This window comes from Hippopotamus amphibius, chromosome 8 (assembly GCF_030028045.1).
Source record: "Hippopotamus amphibius kiboko isolate mHipAmp2 chromosome 8, mHipAmp2.hap2, whole genome shotgun sequence".
NCBI lineage: Eukaryota > Metazoa > Chordata > Mammalia > Artiodactyla > Hippopotamidae > Hippopotamus > Hippopotamus amphibius.
In genome coordinates, this window is record NC_080193.1 from 12,428,273 (window position 1) to 12,442,500 (window position 14,228).

Here is a 14,228-nt window from a genome sequence, read left to right on the forward strand (position 1 = left end):
TCAAAGGAAGAAAGAGGTGGGGGTCTGTTCCTGGGCTGGCGGTGTCCTGACCGCCCCTCCTTCCTAGAAAAGCTGACCGTGATCCTCGAGACTGGCCACCAGGGGGCGCGAACGCGCAGGTGGATCTGTCTTCCTCCCGGTGACACCCCCATCCAAGCGTGTTTCTCTCTCATTCTCTCTCTCTCTCCATCTTCTCTCTCTCTCTCTGGCTGGCGCTCTCTCCATCTTCTCTCCAATTCATTTTGCTCCCTTTCCTCTCTCTCCCTTCGATCTCTCTCTTTTCCTTATCTTTTTTTTTTTTAAGACGGGAAAGCAGAGTGAGAAATAAGATTACAAAATGCCACTCGGATTGCAGGGAGGGGGAAAAATCGTCTCCGTCCCTTGGCTTCAGCCTCCTCTTGGTCCAAAGAGGTGGTGGGTGGGTTGGGGGGGTCGGGGGACGTCTAGAGCGTGCTTGGAATCTCTTGACCCTCCGGAGTATTAACTTTGGTCCCAAGAAATTGCTCGCCGCTGCCGGGAGAGCGCTGGCAGCGGGCCGGGGGGGTTCCCGGAGATCCCGCGGGGTGGATGGAGATGAGGGGAGGAGGGTCGGTCCCCCTCCGCGCCCCGCCGAGAAGCAGCTGCCGGTTGAGTTCGGACTCGAGAGAGAGCCCCCGAGGGCGCCCCGCGCTGCGTCCGCGTCGGGCGCTTTGGTTTCGGGAGGCGGCGTCCGGAGTGGGGATGGGGGACCGGCCGGGCGGGGTCCCCGGGACCGAGCGCCGGGGTGGGGAGTAGGGGTTGGAGGGGGGCGGCCCGGCCCGGCGGCCTTACCACACGGCGGCCTCGTTGAGCTCGGGGTTGGGGTGCGACAGGGGTCCGCTGTAGCCGCTGGTGCCGCTCATGGGGAAGGGTGGGCTGGGGCCGCCGCTGAACACCTCGCCGGGCATGGGGTGCAGCGCGCCCGGCAGGCCCGGCTCGGGGCTCGGCGTGTCCGGATGCGAGATCATGTCGGTGAACCTGGGGTTGTCGGCGGCGTGCGGGCCGGCGAGCGGCGGCTCCAGCGCGCCCAGCGGCGTGGAGCCGGGCCCCGAGGCGGCCAGGAAGCTCGAGTCGGCCGGGGACTGCGCCTGCGACGGCGGGCCGTGCGCGAAGAAGTCGTAGTTGCCTCCCGGCGCGTAGTAGTCGCCCTGGTAGTCTGCGGAGGGGACGGGGCGGGAGAGGGGAGAGTGAGAGATGGCGAGGTCGCTGAGCGGCTCGAGGGACCCGGGGGAGGGGACCCGGGGAGACGAAGGCCAGAGACGTGGGGACATGGTTGGGGCCAGCGGGACAGGACGTTGACGGCGGACCGCGCGTGACACTGACTCGAGGGTAGAGAAAGACCCGTGGAGAGGCCTGCGGACACCAAGGGAGAGAGAGGGAGGCCGGAGGGGCGGAGGACCAGATCTGGAGCTCGTGGTGGGGAGAGAGACGATCAGAGATGCCCAAGGCTACAGACTCAGGAGTCGGGAGAGACTCAGAGACGGTGAGGAACACACAGCCTTCAATGTCAGAGGGTCCCTGACACAGAGAGACGGAGAGGAGACAGCGGTGGCTGGAGGTGACGAATCCAGACAGTCTTAGAGTTGGTGAGAGATACACAGAGAGCGAGAGACATGGCAACCGCCAGATAAAAAGACAGGGAGAGGTCGGCAGAGGACAGGGTGAAAGGGGAGCGGAGAGGGCATGCAGCGGGGAGCCCCCAGCCTTAGAGTCCGCGGCAGAGCAAGAAAAGAGTCGGTCACCGAAACCAAGGCTGAGACGGAGACCCGAGGTTATTCGAGTAAGGCAGAGACAGTCTAGGAGACGCAAAGGGAACGATGAGACGGCTGTGTGGTCAGAGACACAGGAAAAACCTGGGGAGAGATCCAGGAGCAAGGTAGATCTGGAGAGACAGAGGAGCCCAGAGGTGCGCGAGATGAGTCAAACAGACGGCCAGAGACGCGGGGGCTGAGAGGCCGGGGAGAGGAGCAGGGCGGGGATGCGGGGGGACGGACATAGCCCAGAACCGAAATGATTGAGATCGGGCAGCGACCCCGCGGGGAAGAAGCGCGGCCGGAGCGTCGAGGGGCTGGAGAGTTGGGCCCTGGCCGCGGAAACCTGGCCGCGGAGCGCGCAAGGCGGCCTCGGCGCCCTTTCCTTCGCTCCCTGCGCCCGGCGCCCCGGCGCGGTCCGGCGCCCCGCGTCCGTGCCAGTGAGCGTGGGGCTCCGACAGTTTGCCCCGGCCTCACCTGGCCTGGAACGGAGAAGGCGGAGCCCCGGAGACTTGGGAAAGAGGGGAAGAGGATGAGAACACTCGCTGGGCCACGTCTAGAGTTCCAAGCGCCTCGGGGTAAAAGCTCGGTCCTCCAGGCTCACCCCGGGTGGGTTTGCTAGGACCTCAAGGTTTTGGAGCATTTGGGGACATGGGGCCCTTTTGATAATCTGGTAATAGTTATGGGCTCTCTCTCCGGAAAAGTGCACAAATGCGAATTTTGCCCACAAATTCAGGGAGCACCGGTGCTCTAGATTACCCGCTCGCCCATTCTCAACAAAGTGTTTCTGCACCAACGCTGTGCGCTCCTCCTAAAGCCCCCTTCTCTAAGTCCTTCCGAACAGCCTCTTCCCCTCTCCCCAGGTCGGCCCCTGAAAGAGTGGGTGTGGGAACCCAGGAAAGGAGCACCATTTGGCCCGCACCGTCACAATAACCCGCTTTGTACGGCGGGAAAACCGGCGCGCCTGGAAGCCGCGGTCTCCTCTGCAAACCCACGCCTCCTGCTTAGTGTTGGGGTCTCTCACCCGGGCGTGTTCTGGACGCCGCCTGCCGCCCCCTTCCTTCCCCAAACGCTCCCTGACATCAGTCCAAATGGGGAGTGTCTGGAGGCGGGCTTGGAGACGGTTTAGGCAACAGCTAAAACGGTCGCCAATTACTTTTTAAAAACCACTCATTCCATTCTCCCCGTAAGAGAAGAGAAAGGTTGGAAGCGGCGAATTTGGGGCCCCTAAGGGACGGGGATGGGGGACGGCCACGGCCCGGAGCGAGCCGGCTAGCCAGCGAGGGCCTCGGCCCCCGCGCGCAGCGCGCCGCCTCCGCCCATATGGCGGCCGGGCCGGAGGTAATTGGAACAAACGCCGTCTGAAAAGGGCACAAAAGCCGCAGCTGGGGCTTTGTCCGCGCTCCCACGGGGAGCCGCCGGCCCCGCCGCCCGGCCCCTTTCTCGCCCGCTGCCGGTCGCCGACGCCGGGATCTCCCAGCGCGGATTAGGCGGGGCTGCCTCCCTGGGGTTGGGGGGGTCCACCCCCCCCTCATTCCGGGGAAAGAGGGGCCCGCGTGTCCAGCCTCCCACCCCATCCAGCAGACACGCGGGTAGAGGAGGCGGTGGGATGGGTGAGAGGCACACCGGTCCTGCGGGAAACCTTCGTTAATTACCCAGGCGGGGAAAAATCCGGACTGGTACCGCCCCGCCAACCTCCTTGCGCTGGGGGGGGAAGGGCAGATTTTGCACGAAAGGAGGTAAAGATAGGTGAAGAGAGTCGGTGCGTAGAGGCCCCAGGACAAGTCCACCAGCCGGGCTGCCTTTGGCATCTGTAGCCCCCCAACCTGGGCCCTGCCATCTCAGTCTCTCCTCCAAAAGCACATCACCACATTTCATTCACAATTTCCGTGGGCCCTCGTAGGGCCAGAAGATCTAACCTCCCAGGCCTGCGGATACCAAAGCTGGTTATAGGGTTCTCTTATTTTCCCTTCTGGGTCTGCCTGGGCACCTGGCTCCTGGCCCTCCCGCCTCCACGTTGCCACCAAGCCCACTTCTCTAAGAGAAGGTGCCTCTCCCCAAACTGGGCTACGAGCCCCTGCCCCTCCTCCCCTCGGCTGGGTGGCACTGAGCATAGATTCCTCTTGGGCAGAGGCATTCCTGGGGGCTCCCCAAGTTCAGAGGCTCAGGAATAGAAGGGGGAGGTGCCCTCCTTGAGTTCACACATCTGGGATGCATAGGACGGTGGGTCAGTGCAGCAGGGGCCCAGAACAACTAGCTCTCAAAACAATAACAACAAAACAAAAAACAACAGGGGTGAGGGAGTCAGACGAGGTCACTCAGGAAGGAGAGTGAAGTTTTCCGTTAACGAAGTGAGAAAAAAGGGAGGAGAGGGATGGAGGAAGGGAAGCGGTGGCCAAGAGGAGAGTTCACCCAGGCCTGAGCCTGGTAACACCAACCACGGAATTCCTCTGTGCAACGCGGGCTCCTCGCCCCTTGAGGTCCCAAAGACAGAGAGCGGATAACTGGGTTGGCTCAGTCCTGCCCCCCGGCCCAGCCCTGATGAACCCTGGTGCGCTTGAAGCTGGAGGGTGCGCGGGAGTCTAGTGAAGAGCAACTGCCAGCTAACGGGGCCAGATGCTGTGTGCACAGTTCCCCACGGCCCAACAGGAGATGCTGACTTGGAAGACAACAAGGGGGCGACCCCGGATGAATCCCGACCCCTCCATCCCCTACCGCCGCTGTTGTCCTCCAGTGCCTGCTCTCCTGCTGGTGCCAAACAGGGCTGTGGGCCGGGGCAGCAGAAGGCTCTGTGTCAGGTTGGGATGGGGGGCATGCGGAATGCCTGACTTGGTATGATGCCTGAGAGTGCCGGCCTATCTGTCAGTATATCTAAGGGGTAGGGTATAACTGGATTGGTTGTGGGTGATCATGTGTCTAGATGCGTGTCCCCCGGGGTCTCTGAACTCATGTGGTCCTGCGTGGGCGATTGTGTCACTGCGTTTCTCATGTGTTTACCTGTGGGTACCACACTGCATGGCTGAATGAACCCATGTGTCTGCTTTTCTGTCCAGGAGGTAGCTGTGGGTGAGAGTCCCTGTGTTGATGCCTGTGTCTTAAGGTGCGCTCATGACTGTGTATGTCTTGCGCGGGTAGAAGGGAGGGAGGGAGGGGTCCCGGGACAGCCGAGATCGTGGGGATCTGGCCCTGCACCCTCAACCAGCATCGATCCAGGTGTGGGTCACCGCGTCCAAGAAGGGTGCTTACCTCCGTAGTAGGTGTACGGAGTGGACCCCAACATCTCAGACTCGTCCAAGCGGCCGCCCAGCGGACGCATGCGCCTCGGACTCCGGAAGAAGGCGTGTCTCCGAGCGCCCAGTGCGCTCAGCTGTTTCATCCGGCGTTCTTTGGACCGTCGGTTCTGGAACCACACCTGGGACAGAGGATGGGGATTGTGAGCTCTGTTCCGGGTCCCGTCCTCTCCCTGCCCGGGCCACCCCCGCTGGGTCCTAGTGCCTCCTGCGCACCAAGAATGCCCTGAGCCGGGGGCCGGGCCGGATTAGACCAGAGGGGTGGAGTGGGGCCTCGGCGAACCAGCCAAGGGTGAAGGATTTCGCGGACCCGTGGGGCGACTCATAAAGACTTGGGCTTCCTGGTCCTCGGCCCATCCGCGGCCTGACGGCTTTATAAAGGCCTCCCGCCCGGCATGGCTCTGGTCTCGGCCCCGGGACTCCCCAGCCGGGCTCCGGACGTTTGTCTGTCTGCCCGCCTGTCGGGCGCAGGGAGAGAGCACGTGAAGAACATCGCCTCTTTCTCTGCTCAGAGGATGGGAGGACGGGAAAGGTCCTGTACTCCAGCGAGACTTAAAAATTCCTTGAAAGGGGCGGGGGTGGGATTCAGACAGGTGAAGTGACCTGCCCAAGACGACACCGCCGGAAGACAGCAAGGCGAGGCTGAATCTTTTGGCTAGGAGTTTGAGCAGCTGGCCCCGACCGCCGACGCACCGTCTGCCCCTAGACCGAACTCGGCGCGCTGTTAGCCAAGGAGGCTGGGTGGGAGGCTCCTCCGAGCTTCACAGCTCGCGGACGAAGCGGGGCTGGGGAGGGGTGACCCAGCTCGGGCCGCACCTGGATGACGCGCATGTTGAGGCCGGTCTCCTGCGCCAACTGCTCGCGGATGTGGCGCGTGGGCTTGGGCGTGGCGGCGAAGGCGGCCTTGAGCGTCTCCAGCTGCTTGGCTTTGATGGTGGTGCGCGGGCCGCGCCGCTTCGTGCCCGAGTTCTGCTCCTCGTTCTCGTTGTTGGCCGTCTCCTTGTCCGACGACGTCGAGTTGTCCGTCTCCTTGGGATCGTCCTGGAGTGGGTCCTGGAGGTCCGGGGACAAACTGCGGTCCGTACAGGATGACACTGCGGGAGGACGGGGCAGGAAGGGGACAGGGCGTCAGCGGCGGCCCGAGACCTCTCCAGTTGGGTAGCCGGTTCCTGCCGGACCAGGCCACCACCAACCGCGGCGGGTTCCCTCCCAAACCCTGCGACAGCCCCTCCCCCAGGGGCCCGACGCCCGCCCACTCCCTCCAGGCGGGGCTGGGCCTTTGGAGGAGCCCTTCTCAAGCCCTCTCGGCACTTTTCAGCTAGTGCTTGAGAAAGAGGGAGGCGCGCTCTCTGGAGAGCCTGGCCTTCTAGGACAGGGGGCGGGAGGAGGTTACAGATGCCCCCCGGGGGCCTGGAATCTTCCTCTCCCTTCTTTCCTTCCTTCAGACCCCAATCAGTGTCCTCCCACTGCAGATAGAAATTACCAGGAGCTGAAAAGTCTCAGCAAGGGGAAATTGTGCGGTTCCGAATCGGGGGAGGAGGGCAACTTGGAAAAGGCTGTTGAATTGGAGGAGGGTGGGGAGGAGCTGGCAGTGTGGGCATCCTGGAAGACTGGCTCCAAACCCGGACTCTCTTCCCAGCCCCTGGCCTTTCCGTGTGCCTTGACCTGCCTGCTGGGAGTGGAGAGCTCTGACCCGTGCACTGCTTGCATGCAGGGGGCAAAGAAGGGAGGGCAGGCCAGGCTGTGGCGGGAGGGCATGGGGGCCCGAGCTGCGGAGGGGCGGGAGGGGGGCGGTTCCTACCTGAGTTGAGGCTACCCTCCTTGAGGCTGGACGAGCTCAGGTAGTCGTCCTTGCACACGAACTTGTTCTCGTCGATGACGTAGAGCTCCTCGCCCGTGGACAGCTGCTTGTTGCAGACCATGCAGGTGAAGCAGTTGAGGTGGAAGACTTTGCTGCGGGCCTTGCGCACCAGGTCGCTGGGCGAGATGCCTTGCGCGCAGCCCGCACACTTAGTGCCAAAGCGCCTGCAGACACCACAGGCCCATCACCTGAGGCCAGCCCAGTGTCCCATCCTTCGGAAGCCCTGACCTCTTCCCGCCCCACCCTAGCTTCCGAGAAGCCTTCATTTCCACCTCTGGCAAATGAGATCTCAATCCTGTCCTCCCTGGCCAGCATGCAAGATGTGAAACAAATATCCTGGTCTCTTCTTGGGACTGGGACTGTCGTGCCTCGGTCAGGTTTCTTTGGACTCTGCTGGGCTTCCAGCAATGGGCGCAGCCTTCAGCCATGCAGAAGGCCCAGATCACCCCAAGTGGCACCCCTCCCTCACCCCACATCCCTACCAGATCCGCCTGGGGGGCAAACTCTGCTCTGGAGGTCATGAAGGATTTTAAGCCAGGCAGGCCAGGTTTGGACCACTTCTTGGCTTTGCCTCCTGGATCCTTTACAATCTGCTGGGGTCCAAGTAGGGCCAATCAGCCAGCTGGCGGGTCCTAGCAACGGAGTGGGGGTTAGGGGGGAGCCCCACTCCTGAGCTGAACCTGAGCAGGAAGGAGGGAATCTTCTGCTGATTTCCAGCTCCACCAGCACTGGAGACTTTCCAGTCCCTGCTCTGGGTCCTGATGGAGCGAGTCAGGGGCCTGTGGCTTCTGGAGGGCAGAGAATGAGTCTCCAGCTCCCCACATCTCAGGCCCTGGCAGGCAGTGGGAGAATGTGGCCAGAAGGCCATCCTAAACCTGCATGGCCAGGACAGGGGATCTCTCCAATGCCCCCTTGTCTGCGTTCCTGGTCTAAATCCTTTTCTTTCTTCCTTGAGCGCTGGGAGAAGGCCGGCCTCCCCCCTGAAATGGATGGTGCGGACTGGCACTGGGAGGGGTGAGGTGCAGGGGGAGGGGGAGGGCGAGGGCCCAGGACTCTGGGGCCCCACATCTACTCACACCCATGTCTCTAAACAGGGCGAATTTGGGTGACGTTGATGTAGTGAGGGCATTAGAAGCCATAAGTCACTTTTGGCCTTATCCGGCAGCATAATTGGCCATATGGACCTTATCAAAAATCATTAGGTGCTTTGCAAGCACCACCACATTAGGGGCCTTGGGCCTCTGGGGCCGGGGAGTTTACACGTGTAAAGGCGCGTCTGACATTTTCTCCTATTCAAATTCCCTAGTGCCAGCCACTGGGGCCGGCGAGCAGCCTTTCTCCACAGCATTAATCACGCCCCCCTTCCCTCCGCGCCTTCGCACTCACAAAGCCAGCTCTGGGGAAGCAGGCAGGGCTGAGCTGTCCCAAACCCCACAGCCTTCCAGGCCAACCCTCGGCATTTCTCAGCTGGGAAACTGAGGCTGAGAGAATTGATCTGCTGTGACCTGCCCGAGGGGCCCCTTGCGCAGCAAGGCTGGACCCCGGAGGTCCTAATTCCAGCTTCCATTTCATTTGTACTTTCAACACAGGAGAAAATGTTTAAGGAGTTGGGCTGGGGGATGAGGAGAAGATTCCCTCCTCCATCACCAGAGGAGACCTTTCTGGCTGAGCCCCCTCTGGAGCTGGGAAGTTTCTGTTTGTCCAGGAGGCTCTGGGGGGCCCACTTGCCTGGAGGCCAGCCTCTGGACTCCTGCCCTCTGCCTGGTTGGGAGATGCTCTCAGCTGCCCGTAAGTTCGAAAAAATCCTTAGTCTCTTAGAACCAGGCTGGAAGCGTCCACCCTGGGGTGGTGTCGGCCAGGAAAGGGCAGAGACGGGTAGGGAGCAAGTTTGTCAGGCTTCCTCCCTGAGCCCCACCACTGATCCAAGCCAGCCTGGAAAAGCCAGCTAGAAGCAGCTAAGCAGCGTTCTCCTCACTCTGCCTGGGTTCGGGCCCTTGCTGGACCGAGGACAGGAAGAGAGTGGTGGGCTCCTCGGCTCCCCATTGAAGCTGGTGAGCCCGGGAGGCTAGGATGGGTTTCGTGGTCTCCCCTTCCCCGGCGCCCCAACGGAGCGCGTGAGCAGGGCGGACGCACGGGCAGTAGGGCGGAGCGGCCTCTTACCTGAAGAAGTCATTTTTGCAGTAGAGCTTGCCCTCCCGCGAGAAGCACTTCTCCGAGAGGTTGGTCTTACACTCGCAGCACTGAACGCATTTGATGTGCCACGCGCGATCCAGCACGTTCAGCAGGAAGCGGTCGAGGATGGGCCGCTCGCAACCGGCACAGTGCACCATCATAGCCCCGCGCCCCGGCGGCTCGGGCCGCCTTGCCCTCCCTTTGGGCCCCCGGCCCTCGGGCCCCCTGGCCCCGCCGCTGTTCTCCGCCTCTTCTTTTGGCCGCCGCGGGGCGAGTCCGGTCCGAACCAAGACTCAGCCGGTCAAGTCCTTGGGTGGTTGCTGGCCTGGCGCTGGGCTGCCCGGGGTGGGGTGGGGAGTGGTGGCGTTCACAGCCGCATGCCCCGGGCCGCGCGCCCCAGTGTATCTTGAGTGGCTGCTGGCCTCGGCTCTGCCGAGCGGCTTTCCCCGGTGGCGGAGGCGCCGGCACTTTCCCCCACTTTCAAGCGGTCCCGATCCTCATCTTTGTCTGGCCGCCGCCTAATTCGCGCATCCTTATTCAGATTTGGTGACGTGGCGAGGCACGTAGGGGGCCCGGCGGCCAATGGGCGCGCGGTGGCCATGGCAACCTCTTAAATTTATAGCATATCTAAATTGGCTACAGCGTTGCGGTCCGGACAGAGCAAAAAAAACAAGGCATCAGTATTGTTGAGTATTAGCTTGTACCTGGTTCGGAGGCTAAGTAAGTATTTACCTTCCAGTTTGGGGCTGGGGGCTGGGGGCCGCGCGATCTGAGAACTGCGTCTCTCTTCACACATATTGTGGGGCCAGGATTCCAAGGCCTAGTGTGTGTGTGTGTGTGGGGGGGTGGGGGGGGATCCTCTGCCCCCTTCTCAGTCCACGGAACTTGCAGAAGTTGCCCGAGGCCAGGATCGCTCTCTACGTCTGTCTCCTTTTCCCCAGCCCAGCCCGGCGTTTTGGAGTCCTCCATCCGCGCGCCCCTGGGGTCAGGGCCCTGGAGGTGCGATAGCGAGGTTCTCAGGACTAGCGGAGGTGGCCCTGGCTTCCTTTGTCATACACGGGGGCTGGGGCCGAGCCCGGCCTTTCTCATGGTGAGATAGAGAGAGAGAGAGAGAGAGAGAAAGGTCCAGCAGGCCCAGGTCCAGGTTGGGAGGATGTCCTCTGGCCCTCTGGCCCGGTCCGAGACCGCGGAGTTTCCAGCCAGAGCGCGCTGGCCACGGGGCTCCGGGGAGATGTGGGGAGGGGCCGATCCAGGGCGCACCGGTCTTCCCGAAGCCAGCTCAGAAGTGACGTTCACCGCGTCTCCGCTTTCCTCGCGGCACCTTCCAGATCCCGGGTCAGCCAGTCCTGGCGCCGCGGTGAGTGGGTAGCGCGGCCGGGGGAGGGGGGAGAGGGGTGGACGCTGGAGATTTCGCGGGCGCTGTTTGCGCACGCTGGGCGTGCGGGCTGTGTGTGCAAGTTCGATCCTTCATAGGAGGCAGAAAGGGCCGTTCTACGGGGCTCAGAGGGTGTGGGGGCTGTTTGGAGGTGTGTATGGACAGGAAATGTGACTCGGGTTGGGCGGGAGGGAGAGGGCCATGCCTCCTTTCCCAAGGTGCCAACCAGCGACTGACTGGGGTGCTCTAAGGTAGGGAGGCCAGGCAGGCAAGATGGGGATTTTTCCTTCTGGCTCCAGGAGAGAGGGCTAATGGGGGTCTGTGGAGCCTGGGCTCATGGGCTCTGAGCCAGAGGAGTGTGTGTGTGTGTGTGTGGGGGGGGTGGGTGGTGGTGGCGTGTGTGCTCCAAGGCTTGGCTGTGGATGTGTGTTTGGGTGCATTTGCTGAGTTTTTTAGTATATATTTGCTGTTTGGGAATCTTGTTTTTGCCTCTCTTGAAAGTTACTCATGAATCAATCATGTGAATATATTTTGGCATGTGTATTTTTGTGTGTGTGTTCACATCTGTGCATAGTTCTGCTAATATTTGTGTGTGTCTGTGTGCTCCTGTTTTTGTTGGTGTATCTATAGGCACATGTATTTGCAGCCACATGAATGTGATGGTGTTTGCTTGTGTGATTGTGCATCTGTGTGAGATTATTTGTGCAGGTGTGTGCTAACATTGAGGTGAAAGTGGACTTTGAAAAATCTGAATCGCGCGCAGGTGAGTGTGTGTGTGTGTAGCTGAGCTGGGTTGGGCGGGTATGTGAGTGCAGAATTTTGTGGATCTGTGCTTGTGGGCCAATCATTGTGTGTGTGTCTACGTGTGTGTATTTCTGCAGAGAGCTGTATTTTTATGTGACTCCTGTAGTGGGTTTTTTTTGGTGGGGGGGAGGGATATGTTTGTGTGTGTACTTCTAGTGTGCTTGCCTTTGTGGATTTGAAAGGGAGCAGGATTTGTGGATATCTGTATTGGAGCACTTGGTGGAGGCACAGAGATGTTCACTTTTCCCCCTGATTCCTGTCCAGACCTCCAGCTTCCCCTTACAGTCCACAGTCTCTATGGGAAGTGATCTGGCTTCAGACAGGGAACTGATGGATGCTGGTCACTGGGTGGGGCGCTGACCCACACGCTGGGCTCCTGAAAAGGAGTCCCCAGACTGGGCAGCTTCTGCTGTCACTCCATCCTCCAGCTTGCCGAACAAGGGACAGGTGTGGCTGGATGGAGCTGGGCTCAGCCAGGAACAAGCAGGCCAGTTCCCGCCTGGTCTCCCAGGCCCAGCCGGGAGAGGTCCAGGAGCCCCAGATGAAATCGCAGTTTCTGGCAGCGCCTGGCCCTGCCCTCCTGGGCTACGAAGGGTCCTTGAGCTTAGACAGGGCAGGGACAGAGAGAAACAAGAACCCGAGAGGTGCCCAGGCTCCAAGTGGAGGTGAATTGCGCTGCGTACTTGGTCTTTGTCTCACTGGGTTTTCTCCATCTCTCCTGAGTTCTCTTCACATCATTTCCTTTCTATTTCTCTTTCTTTCTTATGTTCAGCCTCTGTTCTTTTTCTGTTTTCCTTTCCCTCTGTTTCCCCATCACTTTCTTTCTCGGTTTCTTTCTATTTTTGTTTCCCTGCCTCTGCCTCTCTACTTGGCATCCAAATCCAGCATCGGGCTCAAAGCTGTGATGAAGGATTCTCACTGTGCATCGTGTGGATTTTGGGGTGTGTGTGGGGAACTCCCATACAGTCATTAAAGCCCCCATCTAGACGACAGTCTTCTCCCTTGCTCTGGGCTAGGTGTGCTGAGCCCAGCCTCCCCCTAGCCCCAAGAGGATACCCGAAAAGCCAGGTCCTCTGTGTCTTTCCAGCCTAAGCTCTGCCCACCCTGCTGGCTGCTGGGTGCCTGTGTGCCAGGCTCCGTCTAGGACAAATCCACCGGCCCTCACCTCCTGAATGTGCTCAAATGCCAACGCACAGCCAGGCCCCAACAGCTGCGATACCAGGCCAGGGAGGTAGGAGGAATATGGGCAGTCTCAGAGAGCAGCCCCAGGGCCCCCTGGAGCCTGGATGCGGCGAGTCACGAGTCATGGGGGACTGGATGCCCGGTGGCAGGAGATGAGGGCTCCGCTTCTACAAGCCCTGGCCTGGCCTTTTGCCTCCTGTAGCTGAGTTTACCCATCCCATCCAGGTCACAGGAATCTCTCTGAGAGCCTCAGCACAGCCCACCCTCAGTCCAGAGCCCCCTCGCTCCAGCCCAGTTGCAGGGGATCCTGCTTGGCCCTCATCAGCCCTCCACCTTCCAGGGCGCACAGCCTCTGAAAAGCGCCAGCAGACCAACTATTAGACGAATTATCCCTCCCTAACAGTGCTAACAGATGGCGACCAGGCAGCGAAATCCCTTCCTATATGTAACTAATAAACCGCTTGTGTCTTAACAGGGTAATGCATGGAGACGCAATGTCACTTATACAAGATGTTGATGGAATTTACTATATAAAAATCTTCCTCCTAGAGTAAAGAGTATCAACATTACAACTCGACAGACGGCGGCGGGATAAGTAAAACAGACAAAAGACAAACAAGATAATAATCTGTTTCCAATCACTTAAGCCCTGTAGAGTTAGTAATATGCAGTTTGCATATTCCCTCTTGAGTTTGGTAATTAATTACCGGCGAGGAGGCACGCACCCGCCCGGGGTGGGAGTTTCGAAGCGCGCAGACCTGGGGATTGCGGTGGGGGGCGGGGGGGGGCTCCTTTCCCGACTTCTCCAGCCTGGAACCTGGGGCAGCGGCCGGAATGGGGACTCTTCTGGGTGTTTGGAGCCGACCTTCCCGCAGGTCGTAGAACACTTCCCAGCTCCTCACTGGAAACTCTCCAGCCTGGGGAGATTCTGCAGCAAGCAGAAACGGGGGCTTTTCTGGCAGCCGGAGTATCTCCCTTCGCCCCATCTGAAGACAACCCCTCCCTTTGAATGGACTGGAGTGGCCTCCTTTCTCGGGGAGCGCGCGCGCGCTGGGGAGACCCGGCAAGCGCGCCCCTCGTCCTCTTATCCCCGTGGTCTCTTGGGCGTCTCAGCCGGTCCTTTCCCGACTTCCCCCATTACCGCCCCCCACCCAACACGCACACTCCATCCCCTCCCCCCCCCCCCCCCCCCCCGGAGCCAGCGCGGCTTTAACATTAAACAAACGCAGCGAGCGCCTCAGAGCTGCGCTCTCGGCCGGCTCTGCGCGGCGGCGGCGTTACAAATTGTAAATTTAAATTGCTCGCCGGATTCATTACCTCCCCTCTTTGATTTCAGCCAGCCGTGAAAAATTATACTGGTGTACCACTGAGAAACTGTTTTGCCGCAAAGAGCCCGCGCCTAATCACTGGCTTTCTCCCTCCGACAAAAGTGTAATTATTTTGTTTGGGGTGTAAATATAGGCCGCGCTGCGCACACACACTCAGCGTCCCGCCGCGCCGCCGCGCACTGCCCACCGCCGCGAGGAATCGGCCCCCGAGTAGGAGCGGGCGTGGAGGCTGGGCCCTGCCGCCCGGAGGCTGGAGAAGAGCGGCCAGATTGGCGCTCCGGCGGGACCCAGAGAGCCGAGCCGGCAGGTCCAGTCCCCAGTCCCTGCCCTCGGGAGTTCGGGTTTGCCCGATGATCCCCGGACCGTGTGCGCCCAGGCTGGCCTGGGTGGACGTCTACCGGGTGTGTTGCGTGGATCAGGGCGCGGGTTTAGGCCTAGGCATCCCGG

At 60.8% G+C, this 14,228-nt stretch overlaps 1 protein-coding gene across 1 annotated transcript; it reads right to left on the reverse strand.

Moving 5' to 3' along the window:
• Positions 1 to 300: 300 nt before the first annotated feature.
• Positions 301 to 9,600, reverse strand: LHX5 (LIM homeobox 5). Its single transcript, XM_057746630.1, has 5 exons — positions 9,081 to 9,600; positions 6,861 to 7,084; positions 5,876 to 6,153; positions 5,016 to 5,181; positions 301 to 1,174 (listed from the first exon to the last, which is right to left on the reverse strand). Exons 1-5 carry the CDS (start codon positions 9,251 to 9,253, stop codon positions 807 to 809), a joined length of 1,209 nt encoding a protein of 402 aa, XP_057602613.1. The 5' UTR covers positions 9,254 to 9,600; the 3' UTR covers positions 301 to 806.
• Between the last annotated feature and the right edge of the window lie 4,628 nt (positions 9,601 to 14,228).